The sequence below is a fragment of the Mauremys reevesii genome, linkage group 5 (assembly GCF_016161935.1).
Source record: "Mauremys reevesii isolate NIE-2019 linkage group 5, ASM1616193v1, whole genome shotgun sequence".
NCBI classification, from domain to species: domain Eukaryota; kingdom Metazoa; phylum Chordata; order Testudines; family Geoemydidae; genus Mauremys; species Mauremys reevesii.
In genome coordinates this window covers 119,928,225-119,950,613 of record NC_052627.1, presented here as the reverse complement: position 1 = coordinate 119,950,613, position 22,389 = coordinate 119,928,225, and the positions used below count along the sequence as shown (strand labels likewise).

General features: G+C 43.8%; 1 protein-coding gene across 7 annotated transcripts in view; it reads right to left on the bottom strand.

Annotated features, from left to right (window-relative positions):
• Positions 1-22,389, bottom strand: part of ZFYVE28 (zinc finger FYVE-type containing 28) — a 298,503-nt gene that overhangs the window by 130,914 nt on the left and 145,200 nt on the right. For all 7 annotated transcript variants that reach the window (XM_039539486.1, XM_039539482.1, XM_039539481.1 and 4 more), the window contains exon 2: positions 9,953-10,093. In XM_039539486.1, the coding sequence (XP_039395420.1) occupies positions 9,953-10,093 (141 nt within the window). The remainder of the gene's footprint in view (positions 1-9,952; positions 10,094-22,389) is intronic.

The following is a 22,389-nucleotide window of genomic DNA, read 5'->3' as shown; positions in this document are numbered from 1 at the left end:
CCAGCCTGTAATTGCTGGGATTGCCTCAGGAGCCTTTTTTAAAAATTGGTGTCACACATTAGCTCCAGTCATCTGGTACAGAAATGGATTTAAATGATAAGTTGCATAGTAGTTCTACAATTTCAATTTTGAGTTCCTTCAGAACACTTGGGTGAATACTGTCTGGTCCTGTTGACTAATTACTGTTTAGTTTATCTATTTGTTCCAAAACCTCCTCTAATGACACTTCAGTCTGGGACAGTTCCTCAGATTTGTCACCTAAAAAGAATGGCTCAGGTTTGGAAATCTCCCACTCATCCTCAGCCGTGACCAATGCAAAGGATGATAAGGCCATTGCAGAGAAACTAAATGAATTCTTGAGTGCTCCGTTATCATCTCGACTGTCCAGTGGCCTCACTGGTTGTTTTCTGCTTCTGATGTAATCTGAAATCATGTCTCACCAATCTACTAGAATTCTTTGATGGGGTCAACAAGCATGTGGACAAGGCAGATCCAGTGTATTTAGATTTTCAGAAAGCCTATGATAGGGTCCCTCACCAAAGGCTCATAAGCAAAATAAGTGGTCATAGGATAAGAAGGAAGGTCCTCTCATGGATTAGTAACTGGTTAAAAGACAGGAAACAAAGGGTAGGAATAAATAGTCAGTTTTCAGAATGGAGAGAGGTAAATAGTGGTGTCCTCCAGGATCTGTACTGGTCCCAGTCCTATTCAATATATTCATAAATGATCTGGAAAAAGGTGTAAACAGTGAGGTGGCAAAATTTACAGATGCTACAAAATTACTCAAGATAGTTAAATCCCAGGCAGATTGTGAAGAGCTACAAAACTGGGTGACTGGGCAACAAAATGGCAGATGAAATTCAATGTTCACAAATGCAAAGTAATGCACATTGGAAAACATAATCCCAACTAGACATAAAATGATGGGGTCTAAATTAGCTGTTACCACTCAAGAAAGGGATCTTGGAGTCATTGTGGATAGTTCTCTGAAAACATCCACTCAGTGTGCAGTGGTAGTCAAAAAAGCAAACAGAATGTTGGAAATCATTAAGGAAAGAGATAATCAGGCAGAAAATATCATATTGCCTCTATATAAATCCATGGTAGTCCCACATCTTGTGTGCAGATCTGGTCGCTCCATCTCAAAAAAAGATGTATTGGAATTAGAAAAGGTACAGAAAAGGGCAACAAAAATGATTAGGAGTACGGAATGGCTTCCATAGGAGGAGAGATTAATAAGATTGGGACTTTTCATCATGGAAAGATGAGGATATGATAGAAGTCTATAAAATCACAACTATGTGGAAAAAGTAAATAAGGAAATGTTATTTAGTCCTTCTCATAACACAAGAACTAGTGGTCACCAAATGAAATAAATAGGCTGCAGGTTTAAAACAAAAAAAATTAGTTTTTCACACAATGCACTGTCAACCTGTGGAACTCTTTCCCAGAGGATGTTGTGAAGGCCAAGACTATAACAGGGTTCAAAAAGAACTAGATAAATTCATGGAGGATAGCTCCATCAATGGCTATAAGCCAGGATGGGTAGGAATGGATTCCCTAGCCTCTGTTTGCCAGAAGCTGGGAATGAGCAACAGGGGATGGATCACTTGATGATTACCTGTTCTGTTCATTCCCTCTGGGGCACCTGGCATTGGCCACTGTTGGAAGACAGGATACTGGGCTAGTTGGACCTTTGGTCTGACCCAGTATGGCTGTTCTTATGTTCTAGGAGAGTGTATTTGGCAGACAGACAGAAGTTAGGCAGGATGCAGGTGCATATTCTCCCTCTCACCCCACAATGGGCCCTGCAAAGATTCACATGATATTTGGTACTTTTCTCAAAATCACAACTCTGGTAGCTAAAGCCAAGATTTTTAAAGGTATTTCAGTGTTGCTGCACTCAGTGTTGCAATGTCTAACTGATTTAGAAGCCTAAATCTAATTTTCAAAAGGATTTGGGCACTTAGGAGCCAAAATCCATTGACAGTAAATGTTTGTGTTCTACTCTATAAGCTCTTCAAGGCATGAGTTGTCTCATTTTTTGTCTTATATTGCACAATGTTTATTGTTGGTAGATAATAAATAAGATATCCCTTACTAAAATCATATCACATCATTTCATAGTGTCCAGTGTCATGCTATACTTTATATGGGTCCCCACTATGCCATACAAAGACTAACTACAATTGTGTAATAAAGGACAGTGAAATTACACCTTGATGAGAACAGATCCCTTCCTAATTTACATTTGTGCAGGGGTGGGTAAACTTTTTGGTCTGAGGGCCGCATCTGGGTATGAAAATTGTATGGCAGGCCATGAAAGCTCATGAAATTGGGGTTGGGGTACGGGAGGGGCTGAGGGCTCTGGCTGGGAGTGCAGGCTCCAATGTGGGGCCAGAAATGAAGAGTTCAGGGGGAGGGAGTTGCGGGCTGGGGCAGGGCATTGGGGCATGGGGAGGGTGGGGGTTGAGGTCTCCAGCTAAGGGTGTAGGCTCTGTGGTGGGGCTGGAGAGGAGGAGTTTGGGGTGTAGGAAGGTGCTCCGGGCTGAGACCGAGCGGTTTGGAGGGTGGGAGGGGGATCAGGGCTGGGGCACAGGGGGGTGGCTCAGGCGTGCAGACTCCAGACGGCGGTTACCTCAAGCAGATTCCAGAAGCAGCGGCATGTCCTCCTCCGGCTCCTACGTGGAGGCACGGCCAAGCAGCTCTGCTGCGCACTGCCCTGTCTGCAGGCGCTGCCCCTGCAGCTCCTATTGGCTGCGATTCCTGGCCAATGGGAGCTGCGAGGGTGGCGCTTGGGGCGGGGGCAGCGTGTGGAGTGGAGCCCTCTGGCTACCCCTACAGGTAGGAGCCGAAGTGGGACATGCCGCTGCTTCTGGAAGCCACGCAGAATGGCCTGTTCCCTGGCTGGAGCGCCAGACCGGGGTAAGCCCCAGACCTCGTTCCCCAGTGGGAAATCAAGGACCAGATTAAAATGGCTGGTGGGCCAGACGCAGCCTGCAGGCCATAGTTTGTCCACCCGTGCTTTAGTGGGTCAAATTACCACATTGCTGAGAAACTTGTGACCTATAGTGCTGGGAATAATTTTCATTAAACCATGCTTGGAACTGACTCATACATTATTCTGAGAACTCGCTGTATCATGCAGAGAAATTATTCTCATCATATTAAAACAAGAAGCAAGTGCTACCATCCAGAAATCTCTTTTAATATAAAGCATTTCTACACAGTATTAGAAGACTGAAACTGCATCTCCATTAGCAAGAAAAAAGTTGCTTTTAAACTTGGCCTGGTCAAGTATCATCACTGAACTTCTTTACTAACACATCAATTCCAATAAAGTGGCTCAGGAATTATAATTTTTAAATCATCTTATTAACTCGTGTAAAAATATAGTGTTCAGAACTTCAACTAATTGGGGCCAAAGCCAGTCCATGTAGGGGGAAATCATTAATGAAGATGATTAGTCAAAAATGTTTACACTGTAGGCAAGGTCATAGTGCTGTAAAATATGAAACTCCAGCCCAAAATACCTCATGGAGTAATTTGTATTGCAGAAAAAGTGTCTAAAGTTGGCTAAATGTTATATATATTAAGATTTTGTATTCAAAATTTGCAAGTTTCAGTTACATGTATCTTGTTTAGCTAACAGAATATACTTAACAGGCATTGCCACTACAGATCTAGTTTTATAATTTAATGTATTACCACTAGACTGGAACTCAGATGACTTCAGTTCAAAGACTGGTTCTGCTACTGGCCTGCTGGTGACTTTTGACAAGTCACTTCTCTCTGTGCCTCAGTTTCCCCATCTGTAAAATGGGAATAATGATATCGACCTCCTTTGTAAAGTGTTCTGAGCTCTACTAATGAAAAGTGCTACATAAGAGCTACTACTACCACCACCATCTTGGCCTGTGTACCTCATAATTGAAGGGAGTGTATATGACGACTCCCAATCACATATATTGACATAAAACAGTTTAGGGCTTATCGTGAAGTATAAAACAGAATAGCACAAAGATGAGTTCTGGCTTTGTTAGATATAGATTATAAACAGGAAATGCAAGATATGATATTAACAGATGTTTGTGCTATAATAATGTTATACCATTGATATGCAAATACCAAAGCAAATACAAGAATGTCATTTTTCAGTAAGTCACTATAATTGAAGCATATTGTTATACTTCATTAATAAGTAAATGAAAATTGAAGCTTTAAAAATTGTCACCTTACTCTATGTCAGCACCATGGTTTCTAAGCAACTTGCAGTGTTTGGAATCCAAGATATAGCAACTTTAGAAGTTTTAAAAAACTTAATTTTACCTTAAAAACATCATTTGATCATTACTCAAATAGCTTTTGAATAAAATTGAGCTTTTTAAAAAAAATTAAACATCTTGTTTGTGATTTTAGTCGGGTTGTTTTAAAACTATGTTGACAGCCCTGGAGACTGAAATTTTCTATTGATCCACATGAAAAAACTAACATCATGAGTGTGTCATTATAACTCCTTTGTTCCATCAGTATGCCTCAACCAAGACCAGAAATCCTCCTTTGGGTGGGGAAGATGGAAGATATTACTTATATAAAATACATGTCTAATCTAAAAAGTTTAGTTCCTCAGGACAGGGCCTGTATTGTTTGTCTATAAAACATTATGCACACTAAAGTTGTTGTAGCCGTATAAACAACTATCACCACACTTCCAGTAACTAGGAGCTCTTTTAAAAACCTTAGATCCAAAACTGAGAAGTCTAGACAAAGATCTTTATTAAGTTTAAATCTCTGAAGGATCTCCTAAAATAAAATACAGTCTTTTCCTCAAAAGAATAAAGGTTAGTAAAATCTGTTGGTCTATTATGAATCTGCCATCAGTCAGAAACACAAAGCTGGGAGGTATTGCTAACACAGAGAAGGACCGGGATATCATACAGAAAGATCTGGATGACCCCGTAAACTGGAGTAATAATAATAGGATGAAATTTAATAGTGAAAAGTGCAAGGTCATGCATTTAGGGATTAATAAGAATTTTGGTTATAAATTGGGGACACATCAGTTGGAAGTCAGAGGAAAAGGACCTTGGAGTATTGGTTGATCACAGGATGACTATGAGCTGCCAATGTGAGATGGCTGTTAAAAAAGCGAATGTGGTTTTAGGATACATCAGGCGAGGTATTTCCAGTAAAGATAAGGAGGTGTTAGTACCGTTATACAAGGCACTGGTGAGACCTCATCTGGAATACTGTGTGCAGTTCTGGTCTCCCATGTTTAAGAAGGATGAATTCAAACTGGAACAGGTACAGAGAAGGGCTACTAGGATGATCCGAGGAATGGAAAACCTGTCTTATGAAAGGAGACTCAAAGAGCTTGGCTAGTTTAGCCTAACCAAAAGAAGGCTGACGGGAGATATGATTGCTCTCTATAAATATATCAGAGGGATAAATATCAGGGAGGGAGAGGAATTATTTAAGCTTAGTACCAATGTGGACACAAGAACAAATGGATATAAACTGGACACTAGGAAGTTTAGACTTGAAATTAGACAACGGTTTCTAACCATTAGAGGAGTGAAGCTCTGGAACAGCCTTCCAAGGGGAGTAGTGGGGGCAAAAGACATATCTGGCTTCAAGACTAAGCATATAAGTTTATGGAGGGGATGGTATGATGGGATAGCCTAATTTTGGCAATTAATTGATCTTTGATTAACAACTGGTAAATATGCCCAATGGTCTGTGATGGGATGTTAGATGGGTTGGGATCTGAGTTACTACAGAGAATTCTTTCCTGGGTGCTGGCTGGTGAGTCTTGCCCACATGCTCAGGGTTTAACTGATCGCCATATCTGGGGTTGGGAAGGAATTTTCCTCCAGGGCAGATTGGCAGAGGCCCTGGAGGTTTTTCGTCTTCCTCTGCAGCGTGGGGCACGGGTCACTTGCTGGAGGATTCTCTGCACCTTGAGGTCTTTAAACCACAATTTGAGGACTTCAATAACTCAGACATAGGTTAGGGGTTTGTTACAGGAGTGGGTGGGTGAGATTTTGTGGCCTGCACTGTGCAGGAGGTCAGACTAGATGATCATAATGGTCGCTTCTGACCTTAAGTCTATGAGTCTATGAGAAATAATATTTTCTTTCTATTTAAGAAAAGATGGTATTAAGTTTAAGAATGACACTTGCTAATTGAGCAGGCACCAGCAATCTAATTTGTTAAAAGACAAACAACCCAAGAACAAGGAGGAGAGATCAATCTCATTAATTAATTCTGAAGCTAGCTAAAAAGCCAAAGGATACCAGTGCTAGAAACCTCCTCCGGTACAAAAAAAACAAATCAAGCTCATGCTGAAATCATGTCTCAGTCAACTTTCCTAAATGAGATTGTGGGGATAACCTGGTAATGGGCTAAGGAAAGCAGAAATGATGGAAATTCAGGTACTAGACATTAACAGAAAAGCACAGACAAAGCCTGGGAATATGGTAAACCATGCTCTGCTGTTTCCAAGGTCCTGTTGAAAAGTATCTCCTGAAGAAATTAAAATAGTATGTTTTTTAAAATTGCCAGTATCATTAATAAAAATCACACACTTCCTTGCTATAAATGATAAGTTTATGCTGAGATGTTTTCATACATATATATTTGCAGTAAAATATTTTTTATACAAAAATTGGACCTTGGTTCTCCTTTCTTTCACAAGCATCTTCATGTATTCTCAGATGCTGGAAAGTCCTCCCATCCTTATTCCCAAATACCTGCTCAAAAAAACAAAACTCTTTCCACAGTTCCTCAAGCAACAGTCCTCTAATTTCTTATAACCCATAAAAAAGAAGCATAACTCTTTCTCTTGCAACTTCATCTTTTTGGACAGAACGCTCTTCAAGAAGATACCTGTTTTTGTAAAACACCTACAACACTCTGGGGGCTATAAAATAAGTTTAAAATAGTTCTAATTAATACATATAATTATTTCATATGCCATTGAACTAGGGTGTGATCTTTCCTGTAGCACATCATTAAAGTGGCAATTTCTGCAAAGATTCTGGCATCTTGCATCAAGCCATAGATAGAAAGTGTAAGCATTTTCAAGTCTTTCTGCTCTTATGATCAACTGCTCTGGTAGCAGCAATTTTGTTTGACAACTGAACCTAAGCATAAAAGTCACCAGGAAAGTATTAGTGTCACAGCATGGGATGTCATTAGAGCATACAGTCAACGGAACTGACCAGGGTTCTACCCCAGTATGACATTTCCTGTATGACTAGGTGACTGTCACTTCTGTTAAATGTGACAACTGTAAAGATAAGTTAAGACAAAATGTAGCATCCCTGACTACATGCATGTAATTAGTAGGGATGGAAACTTTTTTGTGTGTGATCAGGTCCTAAGACTTGCTCTTTTGACTTACTGCTCTACTGTGGTAATGCACTGATTTGGTGACCTCTTCCACTCTTCAGGAATTAGGCCTGCCTTAAAGTTAGTTGTCCTGCTTTTTCAATGTTGTGCACATTTAAAGGTTTCTTTTAAAAATAAGAATAGTTACGTCCACAGCCACCCTGCAATATTGCCTTATACTAGACTTGCTGTTTCCCTGCAGCCATACTCCACAATCCACCACTGTTCACTGGTGATAGCATAATAGCAAACTTGTCATTAAGCAAACTTTGAGAAACTGCAAAAGCAAACTAAGGTGATAAATATAAAACTTTGGTGAAATCCCTCCTGAGGTAATTATGGTAATTTGAACATGAGCTGCTTCTATGGAAACATTCTCTCAAAAACTTTTCAAGCCTTCTTTCAAAGAGATGCCAGAAAGGAGAGCAGACAGTACATTACTCTTTTTCCCCTATGTCCCTAGATTCAGCTCACCTAATATGGGTGCTTGGTATGCTGACGGTATACCGCTCTTCAGTATCATTTTAACCTGATTAATGGATGGTATTTTTCACCAAATTAGCAACTCTTTTTTTGCAAGTCTTAGTGGTCTTATTGATCGTAGGAACAGTAAGCAATTCCAGCAAAAAAGCTAGTCAATACATTCTCTTTAGCATTCCTCTTCTTTTTAATTTGGCAGAGGTGTAAATGAAGTTTTATTCCTATCCATTCTATTTGTTCTCACATTCCACTGAGGACTTTCATTCACCTCACTAGACCTTGCGAAAAAGTGTATGCTTAGAAAGGGAAGTTCTTGCCACTGAGCATGGAGAACTCTGGGACTGGGTTGGTCTGGGACTGATGATTTGGTTTCCTTTTAATTTTGTTTCTTTCTTCTTATCTGAGATCAGAAGTGGAGAGAGTAATGGCAGGAAGCGATCCAGTGAGGGTATAACAGAGGATCCACAACCCCCCAGGGTTCAATGCTACTGACTCTGCTAGGGCCCTGGGTGAGAACTCATTCGAGTGGGCAGGCCAGAGTTCCCTACCACTATCCTCCCCCAGCTCAGTGGATGCTAATAACCAGGCCACCCACTCTACCGAAGACCCTACTACAATGATCTAATTCAGGTGTCTCAAACTCAGTTTACCTTAGGGCCAGTGCCAATCCTCAAATCCTCCAAGCGGGCCAATAATGTCACTCATGCTGCCCAGAACCTGCCCCCCAAAACTCCACCCTCCCAAACCTCCACCCCCCAACTGCCTAAGGCTCCGGGAGGGAGTTTGGGTGGGGGAGGTGGTCTGGGATATGCTCTGGGAGGGAGTTTGGGTGCTGGGTGCAGGCTATGGGCTGGGGCAGGGGTGCAGGAGGAGGGGTACAGGCTCTGGGAGGGAGTTTGGGGGCAGGAGGACGTGTATGGGAAGGGGGTGCAGGCTCTGGAAGAAGGTTGGGGGGTCGGCACTTACCTGGGGCTCCAGGCGGGGCAGGGCAGGCCAGGGGGGCTCCATGCACTGCTGCCCCCAGGCACCACCCCCACTGCATCCCATTGGTTGCAGGGGTGTTTGGGGCAGGGGCAGCACATCGAGGTACAGCTCCACCCTGCCCCAGGGCCGCAGGGAGGGCCTGGCAGCCACTGGAGTGAGCAGGCAGATGCCGCTTAGCTTCGCTACGCTGCCGGGGCTCCTGGAGGGGGAGTGCCCGGAGGCAACAGGTGGGGCCAACAGATCGAGAGAGCCCCAAAACTGCTGGAGCTCCACAGGCCACGTTGGGGTGGTTCGCAGGCCACAGATGGCCCGCAGGCTGGGAGTTTGAGACCCCTAATCTAATTGATCTTTGCTGTATCTCAGCTTTTTGCCACAGAATCTCACTTACAAAAAACACCATAGTTTCAGTAAGTAATATCCTGATTCATTTTATAAATAAAAACAGATGTTATATACAAAGCAGATTATGTTAGTAAACCCATAGAAAGACTCTGGTTCTTAACACAGGTTACAGCTGAAACGCCTTGCTTTGTGCAGTAGAAGTAAGGAAACCTTAGTTGTCCCTTCTTATCTTCAAGGCTCTTTGCACTAAACAGATCATATTCTCTCCAAAACTTAAGATCTAATCGAAAAGCCAATCATTTTTTCCCCATCTACATAAATGACTGATGGGAAGCTACTCCTGTCATGTAATTTGAAGTTTAGGTAATTTTAAACAGTAAATACCATTAAAAACATCAACATTTACAAAAGAAGTTACTATATGGTAGTGTCTGAAATCCTGCAATATCTCAGATTCCAGATTTCAGTAACCACTGGTAAATTCTGACCATGGTATACAATATTTCATATGTGAAAAGTATCTAAACTTTATTGTATACATATTTACAAATCTTTAACTCAAGAGCAGTTGTTTGTAGATTTTCTTTATGCACAATTCTTTGAGAGCAAATGTGAAACAACTTTAGTTTAAGAAGGAATTCCATTTATCAATGCATGTTTCTTAAGGATTTGGTTATAATTCCAAAAACTAGGCAATAAATCTGTGTAAACAAAACAATATAAAACATAGCTGAGAACATGCCATTCTGGTTACCTGACAAGAGCGGAATTGGTTGACTAGCAATGTGCATCTTTGTGGGTCTTTTCTTCCATCCAAACAGTCCAGTTCAGCTGCTACTTGATTTAGTTCTTCATCTGCATAGTAGAATTGGGCAAGGAGCTGCGGGTCAGTCCTCTGCAATGAAGAGATACATAAAATATTACACTTTATCTATCCCTTATTTGTCTTTCCAGGAAAGGCCCTTTGGTTAATTATTTACATTTAAAGGGAAACTTGTGTATAAACTGTTTTAGACCAGAACCTGACCAAAAGCTGTCAGAGTCTGACCAGCTTCTTGTTAGATATAGAATTATGGGTAGTTTTTAAATTTTGACCCTCCAGCACAAATAATTTAAAAAAAAAATAAAGTAACTATTATTGCAGGACAAAGAGACTTATTACAACAAGCACTATCTCCAGAGTAGTATTGGCATGCTCAGTGATACTGGCACATAGTTATTCTGGCATAGTAAACAGCTGAATCACAAGTTTTGTTTGTTAAACAAAATCAAAATATGACACATTTCAGCTGTAGTCAAAACAAGCAAAAATTGTTTTCCAAGACAAAAAGGACAGAAGTTAGTGAAGAAATCCTAACCTTCTAATAAAAAATTATGCAACTGACTCTTCCGACTTTCCCTTCTTCAATGTTTCCATGAGTCTACAGCCCACATTTCCTATGCTAAAACTGCACTGGGGTCACACATGCCACCCCCCATGAGCATTTTATTATTATCCTTTTTAAAAGACCTTATTAATGTCCCAATTTTAATATTAGCAAAATACACATCCTGTAAAAAACAAATGCTGAAATCCTCACAGCACAACATACAAAAATATTTACAGCTATATAACCCACAAGAATTACTTAACATAAATACCCTTCAGCAAAGATCAACATGCATCCACTATATTTGATAAGACAAACAAGTAATACTACTGTAACTGTTTATTGCACTCAATGGCGTTCCAAATGAAGATGTAGTGACTTTAGCTCTATAAACTATGCTAAAATCACTTTAGTCAATATTATTTGTCTTAATGCTTCTCAGTCACTAATCTAAAGGGGCAATAACAAAAAGCTATCCTGGTAACTGGCACACCGACTCGTGCCCTTAAGCACCTCATTTGTGCATAAGCTTAATGAGTTTAAAGCTGTCTCTCATATCATTATGAGCTGAAAAGCCTTTTAAAGTAAGATCTCAAACAATGTGAAGCTTGAAACAAGTCAATGCAGCCTTTTGTAAGGGAGCTGAAGAACATACTGTACCTTAAATGTTTTGAGAAAATATTTTCCCCCCCTTTTCAGCAGAAAGGCACACAGTTACTGTGAAATAAATAGAAAAGATACCTATAAACTTTACCAATTTAGTCCATCTCTGGGTTTATTCTCCTTTTAGTCCCTTTGTTGTCACCTGCTACTGAAGATCTGAAGTACGGTAACCAAGAATAAGCTCTCAAACATTTACAGGCTTTTACAGTAGTTTCCCCTATGCTTGTATTAGGGAGGAGAATGAAGCTTAGGGAAATAATTAAGAGATATAGAATTTAAACTTAAAGCACAATGAGTTCGGTCAGAGGGGAAAATATATATAACTAAGGCCTGGTCTACACTAGGAGTTTGTGTCGAATTTAGCAGTGTTAATTCGACTTAACCGTGCACCCGTCCACACCAGGAAGCTAATTAGTTTGACCTAGAGGGCTCTTTAGTTCGAATTCTGTACTCCTCCCCGATGAGAGGAGTAGCACTAAATTCGACATGGCTATGTTGAATTAGGCTGTGTGTGGACGGAAATCGACCTTAGTAGCTCCGGGAGCTATCCCACAGTGCACCACTCTGTTGACGCTCTGGACAGCAGTCCGAGCTTGGATGTTTTGACCAGCCACACAGGAAAAGCCCCGGGAAAATTTGAATTCCTTTTCCTGTCTGGCCAGTTTGAATCTCATTTCCTGTTTGGACATCGTGGCGAGCTCAGCAACACCGGCAACGATGCAGAGCTCTCCAGCAGAGGAGTCCATGCAATCTCAGAGTAGAAAGAGGGCCTCAGCATGGACTGACCGGGAAGTCTTGGATCTGATCACTGTGTGGGGCGATGAGTCTGTGCTTTCGGAGCTGCGCTCCAAAAAACGGAACGCGAAGATCTACGAGAAGGTCTCCAAAGCCATGACAGACAGAGGATACAGCCGGGATGCAACGCAGTGCTGCGTGAAAATCAAGGACCTGAGACAAGGCTACCAAAAGATCAAAGTGGCCAACGGACGCTCCGGATCCCAGCCCCAGACATGCTGCTTCTACGAGGCACTGCATATGCCATTCTCGGTGGGTCTGCCACCACTGCCCCACCAGTGACCGTGGACTCTGACGATGGGATAGTGTCGACGGGCAGTTCCTCGGCGATGTTCGCGGATGGGGAAGATGAGGAAGGGTTTGTGGAGGACGAGGCAGGCGACAGCGCTTACAAGGCTGGTTTCCCTGACAGCCAGGTTCTCTTCATCACCCTCACGGAGATCCCCTACCAACCCTCCCCAGCAGTTACCCCGGACCCTGAATCAGGGGAAGGATCAGTTGGTAAGTGCTTTAAACATGTAAACTTTTATTATTAATGTAACAGGAATCTGAACTATGTGAAAAGGAGGTCTATATATATGGGGATAGAACAGAAATCCTCCTGGGAGAACTCCACGAAGCTCTCCTGGAGGTAATTGAAAAGCCTCCGCATGAGGTTCCTGGGGAGAGCTGCCTTATTGGGTGCTCCGTGGTAGCACACTTTTCCGCGCCAGGCTTTCATGAGGTATTCTGGGAGCATTGCCTCCATGAGCATGGCAGCATAGGCCCCTGGTTTGTGCTGGCTTTCACGCAGCATGCGCTCTCTATCTCCTTCAGTGACCCTCCTCAGGGTGATCTTGCTCGGCAACTCCTGCATCTAATTAAGAAAATTAGTGTAATGTTAGGCCTGGTCCAAAGTATTTTTAAAAAATCTCCAGACAGACGCCATAGCAGAGACTCAGCACGCTGCTGCATGACAAGCGTAACGGAAAGCCAAAGAATCAAATGGACGCTCATGGAGGAAGGGAGGGAGGGGGGACTGAGGACGCAAGCTATCCCACAGTTCCTGCAGTCTCCGAAAAGCATTTGCATTCTTGGCTGAGCTCCCAATACCTGTAGGGTCAAACACATTGTCCGCGGTGGTTCAAGGCATAGCTCGTCAATGTACCCCCACCCCCAGAAGGAAAAGGGGAAAAAATCGTCTCTTGACTCTTTTAAATGTCACCCTATGTGTACTGAATGCTGCTGGTAGATGCGATGCTGTGGCACTGTACTGTAGCATCCTCGCCCCCACTCCTTGGTGGCAGACGGTACAATATGGCTGATATTCGTCCTCATCATCAGCCTTGTGGCAGATGGTGTAGTGCAATAGGACTGCTATCCGTCCTCATCATCAGCCCATGAGTGCTACTGCTTCCCAGTAGATGGTACAGAACGGCTGGTAACCGTCTTCATCATAGCAACAGGGGGCTGAGCCCAATCAGCCCCCGCCCTTCATGTGTAAAGAAAAGATTCTGTACTGCCTGGATTATCATAGCAGCAGAATGCTGGTCTCCTCTCCCCCACACTGCTTAATGTCCTGTCTGGACTATCATAGCAGCTGGAGGCTGCCTTTCCCTCATTTCATTTCACTAACAAGTCACTGTTTCTTATTCCTGCATTCTTTATTACTTCATCACACAAATGGGGGGACACTGCAATGGTAGCCCAGGAAGGCTGGGGGAGGAGGGAAGCAACAGGTGGGGTTGTTGCAGGAGCACCCTCTGTGAATGGCATGCAGCTCATCATTCCTGCATGATCTGACATGGAGTGGCTGTGCTCTCTGGTTCTCTGATACACTGGATCTCTAGTACACTTGCCCCATATTCTAGGCAAGACTGATTCTATTTTTAGATACCATAAAGCAGGGATTGACTCGGGGAGTCATTCCCAGTTTTGTCTTTTGCGCCCCCGGCTGATCTCAGCCAGGGGCACCTATGACAGCAGCAGAAGGTATAGTGCAATAGGACTGGTAACCGTCATCTCATTGCCAATTTACAATGGCATGGTAGACGGTACAGAACGGCTGCTAACCATCTCTGCTGTCATGCAAAAGCAAATGAATGCTGCTGTGTAGCGCTGCTGAATCGCCTCTGTCCGCGGCATCTAGTACACATACAGTGACAGTGACAAAAGGCAAAACAGGCTCCATGGTTGCCACACTATGGCGTCTGCCAGGGCAATCCAGGGAAAAAGGGCACGAAATGATTGTCTGCCATTGCTTTCCTGGAGGAAGGAATGACTGACGACATGTACCCAGAACCACCCGCGACAATGATTTTTGCCCCATCAGGCACTGGGATCTCAAGCCAGAATTCCAAGGGGCGGGAGAGACTGCGAGGGGGTGGAACAGGGGCAGAGTTTATGCTTTCCGGATTGCCTGCAGCAGGAGTGCGCATGAGATAGGTGCTGTGCATGGTCTTGTTCACAGAAGACAGACTAGACCGTGTTCATTGTTCGCAAAAATGTATCTTTGCAAGGAATTCACTCCCTTTTTCCCATCACACAGCTTCGACTGTCTCCAGACCTGCCACAGCATCCCCCTCACAGAGGCTGGCGCAGATTAGGCGGTGAAAGAAAAAGACACGGGATGAGATGTTCGCTGAACTTATGGGCTGCTCCCGAGCCGAGGCGGCCCAGCAGAGCCAGTGGAGGGAGAACCTCTCTCAGTACCAGCGCTCACACAGCGAACGGGAGGAGAGGTGGCGTGAGGAAGACAAGCAGGCAACTCAAACGCTGCTTGGACTAATGAGGGAGCAAATGGACATGCTCCTGCCTTGTGGATGTTCTGCAGGACCGCAGGCAGGAGGACAGAGCCCCCCTGCAGTGTATCTGCAACCACCCTCCCCCACCACAAAGTCCCATACCCCCCTCACCCAAAATAACAAGGAGGGGCACCAGGGGGCGTGAAAACTGTCACAGCACCCCAGCAGAGTGCTCAAGTACCCAAAAGCTCTCATTCCCTAAATTTTGAGAAGTCCTTCCCTTCCTGACTCACCCAAGCCCCAGTCCCAGTTTCATCCCCTAACTATCTAGTTGATTATTAAAAATACTTTGCTGTTAATTACTGTTTCCGTCATGTTTTTGTACAGAAGACTGTGTTTGAAGGGGGAGGGGGAAGGGGGTTGGTAATTGCATAGGACAGTCACCTTTACCAGGGTACAGATACGGGGGCAGGATCAGCAGCAGGTAACACACACAGTGCAGTCAGTAGGCACCCTGGTCGGTATGGTGGTTTCCATGTTCTGTGTGGGAGGGGGGGTATGTGACTTTGTAGCGGGGGAGGGCGGTTACAGATCTTATGCAGCGGTCCTTGTCCTGGACCACAGAGCCACGCAGCAGAGGAATCTGTAACCGTCCTCCTCCGCAACAAGGTCACATAGCCCCCGCACACAGAGTCCCAAAAAGGAGGGATGGCAGGCTCCGTTGAAACGACCAGTCCGGCACTGCGGACCGCTCTAGGAGCAGGAGCCTGTCATTCCTCGAGTTTAGAGGCGGTCTTTACATCACTGCACACGCTACCCAGCACAGTCTGCGTCCCAGTTTCAACCCTTTAACGCAATGTCATTAATAAAGAAACCTTTGTTAAGTAACAATGGAACATGTATTTTATTTTTACACGTGTGTTGGAAGGGGGGAAACGGGGTGAACAGGGTATGTAACTGCAGAGGAGAGTCAACAATAACTGGGTAAAGAAACAGGGGCAAGTTCAGCTTCTCTGTAAAGAAACTGAACAGTCACATGTCACGCTGCTCGCTGAGGAACCTAGCTTTCAAAGCCTCCCGGATGCACAGCGCTTCCCGCTGGGCTCTTCTAATCGCACGGGTGTCTGGCTTAGCGTAATCAGCAGCCAGGCGATTTGCCTCAACCTCCCATCCTGCCATAAAGGTTTCCCCCTTGCTCTCACAGAGATTGTGGAGCACACAGCAAGCAGCAATAACAATGGGGATATTGGTTTCGCTGAGATCCGAGCGAGTCAGTAAGCTTCGCCATCTCCCCTTGAGACGTCCGAAAGCACACTCCACCACCATTCTGCACTTGCTCAGCCAGTAGTTGAAGAGTTCCTTCTCACTGTCCAAGGCGCCTGTATAGGGCTTCATGAGCCAGGGCATTAGCGTGTAGGCTGGGTCCCCGAGGATCACTGTAGGCATCTGCACATCCCCAACAGTTATTTTGTGGTCCGGGAAGAAACTACCTTCCTGCAGACGTCTAAAGAGACCAGAGTTCCTGAAAACACGCGCGTCATGAACCTTGCCCGGCCACCCGATGTTGATGTTGGTAAAACGTCCCCTATGGTCCACCAGTGCTTGCAGCACCATTGAAAAGTAGCCCTTTCGGTTAATATACTGGCTGGCCTGATGGTCCTGTCCCAGGATAGGGATGTGAGTTCCATCTATAGCCCCACCGCAGTTTGGGAATCCCATCGCGGCGAAGCCATCTATGATGACCTGGACGTTTCCCAGGGTCACTACCTTTGAGAGCAGTAGCTCAACGATTGCATGGGCTACTTGCATCACAGCAACCCCCACGGTAGATTTGCCCACACCAAAGTGGTTCGCTACTGACCGGTAGTTGTCTGGCATTGCAAGTTTCCAGAGGGCTATGGCCACTCGCTTCTGCACAGTCAGGGCTGCTCGCATCCGGGTGTCCTTGCGCTTCAGGGCAGGGGACAGCAAGTCACACAGTTCAAGGAAAGTGCCCTTACGCATCCTGAAGTTTCGCAGCCACTGAGATTCATCCCAGACCTGCAGCACTATGCGGGCCCACCAGTCCATGCTTGTTTCCCGGGCCCAGAATCGCCGTTCCACAGCATGAACATGACCCATTGCCACCATGATCTTCACGGCGCGGGATCCCGTGCTTTCTGAGAGGTCTGTGCCACTCTGACACTTCATGTCCTCACCGTGCTGCCGGAGCCTCCTCGCCCGATTTCTCAGCAGCTGACTGTGGAAGAGGTGGACGATAAGGTGCGAGGAGTTGACAACGGCCATAAGTGCAGCGATGATCGCAGTGGGCTCCATGCTCGCAGTGCTGTGGCGTCCGCGCTGTCACTGACCAGAAAAGTGTGTGAACAGATTTCCCGCCGGCACTTTCAGGGAGGGAGGGCGGGAGTGACGGTTCAATGATGACAGTTACCCAAAACCACCCTCGACACATTTTTTCCCCCAGCAGGCATTGGGGGCTCTATCCAGCATTCCAATGGGCAGCGGGGACTGCGGGAACTGTGGGATAGCTGCCCACAGTGCACCGCTTCCAATGTCGACGCTTGCCCCGTTAGTGTGGACTCACAAAGTCGAATTAGTGTCCTTAGTGTGGATACACAAATTCGACTTCGTAAGGTCGATTCCACAAATTCGAGTTAAGTTGAATCGAACTACTCTTGTAGTGTAGACATACCCTAAGCTGCTGCCTGCTACAACTTGTTTTGCTAAAAATCTTTATATTTGCTCAATAAGTTTCCAAACTGCAGCCCAGATCTCAACAACAGAACTCCAGCGCCTTGGGGTCCACATTCCACCAACATCCACAGACCTGTAACCCACACCATTCTCCTCAAACTATCAGACTTTTGCCACTAAAACTCTGGATGCTCTCCGGTTGTCATCTGGCTGCCTGATCTAAACTTTCTTCCACCTCTCTCCAGCTATCAAACCACTCCTACTGCCAACCTCCACAACCACCTCCTCTCCACTGTTTTCTCCTTCACACTCTCACCCTTTCCATTCCTTCATCTTCCACCTATCTCCCTGTTCCTCTCTTCCATCCCCACAATCTCTTTGTTACTGTTCCCTTCTCCCTTGTTCACCCCACAGTAAAAAAAGGACTCCCTGCAAAAAAGGACAAGCAGAACCTCCAAAGCAAATTCATCCTATTTTTGTTACACTTTCCTCTTGTCCTCTACCCACTACTTCTCTCTGCCATATCCCATCTACTCAGACTGTAAACTCCACAGGCCAGAGACCTGTCTTTCTGGTATGCTTTGAAAGATATCTGGTACAATTCTGGGTGCGTTCTGTAAGAATTATTGCTCACCCTCTTGCTGGCAGTTTTAGTAAAAAATGCCAGGTGCTCAAGGGCAGATTCCATGGTCCCAAAACTCCATGGATGGGCAGCTGCTCCCAAACCAAGGTAGAAAAGCAGCTGAAATGCCACACCATTCTCAGCACAAAGCCTGATTGCTTTAGCTTTGTGAGCAAATGGTGAATTTGACCCTTAAGTTCTAAGGTCACCACAGTTTTCCTTTTTCAGTCCTATAAGGACTGGTAGTTAAGTCCCAGAGGCCAAGTTTTAGTGAGACACATCTGTGTCCTATAGCTTACTGCTTTCTAAATTATTTCAGCCTGTTGAATATTAGTTTTAAACAGATTTTGATATTTCTTTGAAAATAATTAGATGCAGGAATCAAAGTGTTAAATCCCGATACAGCAAGGAAGGCATGATTTTTAAATGACTTAGCTAAACTACCCCGCAGAAGCAAATATAGAAGTTAAATAATTATGGTCTTAAGCAAAAATAGGAAGCTGGGTTTTGAGCTCTCACATGACCGATCTTTCAGATTGGAGGATAAGAAGCTTTAATTGAGTTCTCTCTGCTGTGTTGTGTTCTGTTGCCGATTAGTGGTATAATCTTTGATTAATTATGTCAATCATATGTGGTCTGTAGCAAGATGAAGCAGCATGAAACTCTAAATCTCCCAGCAGGGGTCATGTGAAGTGAATAACCACAACTTTCTGAATTCAATTTACACTTGATTAGCAGCAGTAAAGAGAAAGACAGTATCAAAGTCTCAGTGCTAATTTTCTTTTTCCAACTATGCAAAATATGGTTCAAATGATTCAGTCTGACTTTACTTATTACTTTTTCCAGGATTGGTATGAAATAGTATTGCAAATGTTTAAATCAACCCTTTTGATGCCTAATGAGAAATCTGGTTTAGAAGCACTTTCATGCCAAAGAGGAACTATATAATACGAGACCCATAGTTAAAGGATTTTTGGTAAAATGTAGATTTTGGATAGTATTAAAATGGAGTTTGTTCTTTCAGACTACATTCTGAATCAAAGCACATTTAGAATAACTTGATACATACCAAGAAGATTAACAAGACTTAAATGAGCGACACATTTCTTAAGCCCCAAACTTTAAGATGTTATTTCTTTCGATTTTAAAAACGATGTTTAGAATTCATAACCTTATGATACTTAAATCATCATCCTTGTTACTTATATTGCACTAACAACGTGGATGGCCCTGTACAGAGGAGTGTGAAGGGTATCAAGTTGAGAGAGGACTAGCCTTTTATAAATACATACATATTTAAGATTAAAACTACAATTCTGAAGCTGAGAAGAATATTATACTTACATAGCTCGGTAAAAAAGAAACGTGATAAGTCAATTCCCCATACTATCCTGAAAGAAGGTACTAAGACTCTGATCTTGTCAGCTCAAACATGGAGAAATCCCTGCACAAGGAGCACTGTTCAAGTCAAAACTGTATTCACTTAACACAAAGCTTAGGTATTCATCCTTCACAAATACTGAACAGTTTGCAAACATCTGCACGTGTGCAGTGTGGGGGTCCAAGCATACACTTATGTGTAGGGTGTGTAATGGATACTTGTTTGCCAGAGGAGAAAAAGGACAGAAAGGTATGAAAAGCAATCTTATTTCAAACGTTTAACAAATATTATGCAGACCAAAGCAGGGCAAAAGCCAAAAATTAAAAATCTGACCATGTCTTTTTAAGAACCATTCCAAAGGAAGCAAAATGTGTACTTCTGAAATGTTTGGGATATTCAAATAAATGTGATCTTACCTCATTTCTTTCAAATACAACAGTTACATTACCATGATATGTCAACGTGCTATTCAAAATCAAACCAAATTGTCCTTAAAAAAAAAAATCTGTGTTGAGTGGGTAAGGGCAAGTATTATACAACTGGAATAATCCATAGGACTTTTTAAAATTGTTTGCCAAATGTTCACCTTTCTTTCTAAAATTCTCCATCATGTCTAGTCCCTGCCCAATGTGTTTGATGTGTTTGTTTTCTGAAGGTTTGAACACTTTCACAAAGGACAGGAATTTTTGACTCTACATATAGAATAATCTTGGGAGGTTTGTATGTATGACTCATTCAATCAGATCTTGGAAAGGACAGAGGCAGAAAGCATTCACATCAGGAAGCGCCAGTTTAAAGGTTACATGTATAACCTTTGCTCTGCTCCCTTATACATGTGCTGCGACACTCTGGGGTTCAGCCCAGACCAGGAAGGGGTTTTATCATCACTTGCCCTGTACCGTGGGTGCCTCTGTGCTGTGCAGCCTTGGTTCAGAGCACTGACAGCAACAGCATGCTCAGCACAATAGCCTTCTACACACCTGGTTATGCCTTGCAGGGTGACACCAAAACCCTCCCAGTCCCAACTTCTCCTCAAAAATGCCTCTCTGCAATGCTCTGCCCTTCTTACTGTGTTACTCACAAAACCTTATCAAGCTTTCTGCTCCTTTACAGAGAGAGTAAGTACATAGTTTATTAACTTAATTGGGGCTGACAAACCCTCCACTTGAATCAAAGTACTGCAGAGAAAGACTTTTGGGGGGGAAGAACTCAGGGCTGGAACTGTTGCTGAGGTTCCCCAGCAAAGAGTAATTGGGCAGTGGAAGCCAGGGTGTGGCCAGCATGTTTGTATGCTGCCTGTTGGTGTCAGGGCTCTGAGCAACAGCAGTATAGCATCCTAGGCACTCAGAGTTAAAAAGCAGGTGGTGATTGAACCCCTTACTGGCCTAGGTGAACCCCAAAGCTTCCCATTGGCATAGCTGAACAGGATTGACACACGGCTTGCTATTTAACTGAGATTTATAATTGAATCACTGGTAAAATAGTTTTAAGTGATCCCCACCCAAGTGAAAAGGCTGGGAACAATCACAGAAAGGTTACAGTTTTATTATTTTCTGTTTGTTTATTTCAGGTGTGGAAACAGAACAGAGGACATTTAAAATGAGCGACAGTGAAACACCAGCAAAGTCAGAGCTGGCTAGTTTAGAAAAGGAGCAAAAAGCCTAATATGAGAGGCTGAGCAAGGACGATGAGCACACCAGAAATGAGAAACCAAACAACGAGAGTGTGTGAATACCAACAATGGGAAGTGAACCGAACGGGCAAGAAGCAGCACACAAGCGGGCCCCGGAAGCAGAAGCAGTTGCTCACCAATAAGCCATTGAGCTGAAAGAAAAGGAAACCTTAGCAGGGGTAGAGGGGCCATATAATCTGAAAATGGAGAAAAGGGATTCCACAGCCCACGGGTACTTTCTCTCCCCAAGGAACACCACATTTGGATAAACTGTGTTCTGTGTACAGAGAAACAGACTAATTCCTTACCAGTTTTGAAAGACTCTGCAAAGTACATAAAGTACCAGAGGATAAGGAAGTCCCAACTTTGTTTACTAAGCTCTTGGGTAAAGCCTTACATGTATTTAATGAAATGCCAATTGAACAGGCTTTGAAATAGGAGTTTAAAAAGGTTGTACTGCAAAATTTTCAAATTACTCCTGAAGTGTATAGAGTGAGATCTCAGAATTAATGACAAGATGAGTCATAGGGAATGTGTGGTATACACTGTGTGATTGAATGAGAAAATGGGTCAAGGGGAAGGGGGCAGAGAATTATGATCAATTGTTTGATCTTTTCACATAGGAACAGTTCCTGCACATATGTTCTGAAGAGACTGGACAAGGTATTTGGGAGAAGCCTCTGATTTCTTTCCAAAAAGCAGCTGATGCTTGTGTGAAGCTAAAGCATTTGGTGAGCACAAACTGCAAAGGGAGGAGCAGAACCCCAGTTTATACCTGGGGAAAAAAGAGGATAATTGGGAATCTGTGGTTCAGGGGGACTGTAAATGGATGTCTGGAGTAGCCAGTGGCTAAACCTACTGCCCCCCAAATCTGAAGCAAATACTCACCAGCAACTACACACCACACATCAAAAACACCAACCCAGGAACCAAACCCTGCAACAAACCCCAGTGCCAACTCTGTCCGCATATCCATTCAAGGGACACCATCATAGGACCTAACCACATTAGCCACATCATCAGGGGCTCGTTCACCTGCACATCTACCAATGTGATATATGCCATCATATGCCAGCAATGCCCCTCTGCCATGTACATTGGCCAAACCGGACAGTCTCTATGCAAAAGAATAAATGGACACAAATCTGAGATCAGGAATCATAACATTCAAAAATCAGTAGGAGAACACTTCAATCTCTCTGGTCACTCAATAACAGATCTAAAAGTGACAACTCTTCAACAAAAAAAACTTCAAAAACAGACTCCAACGT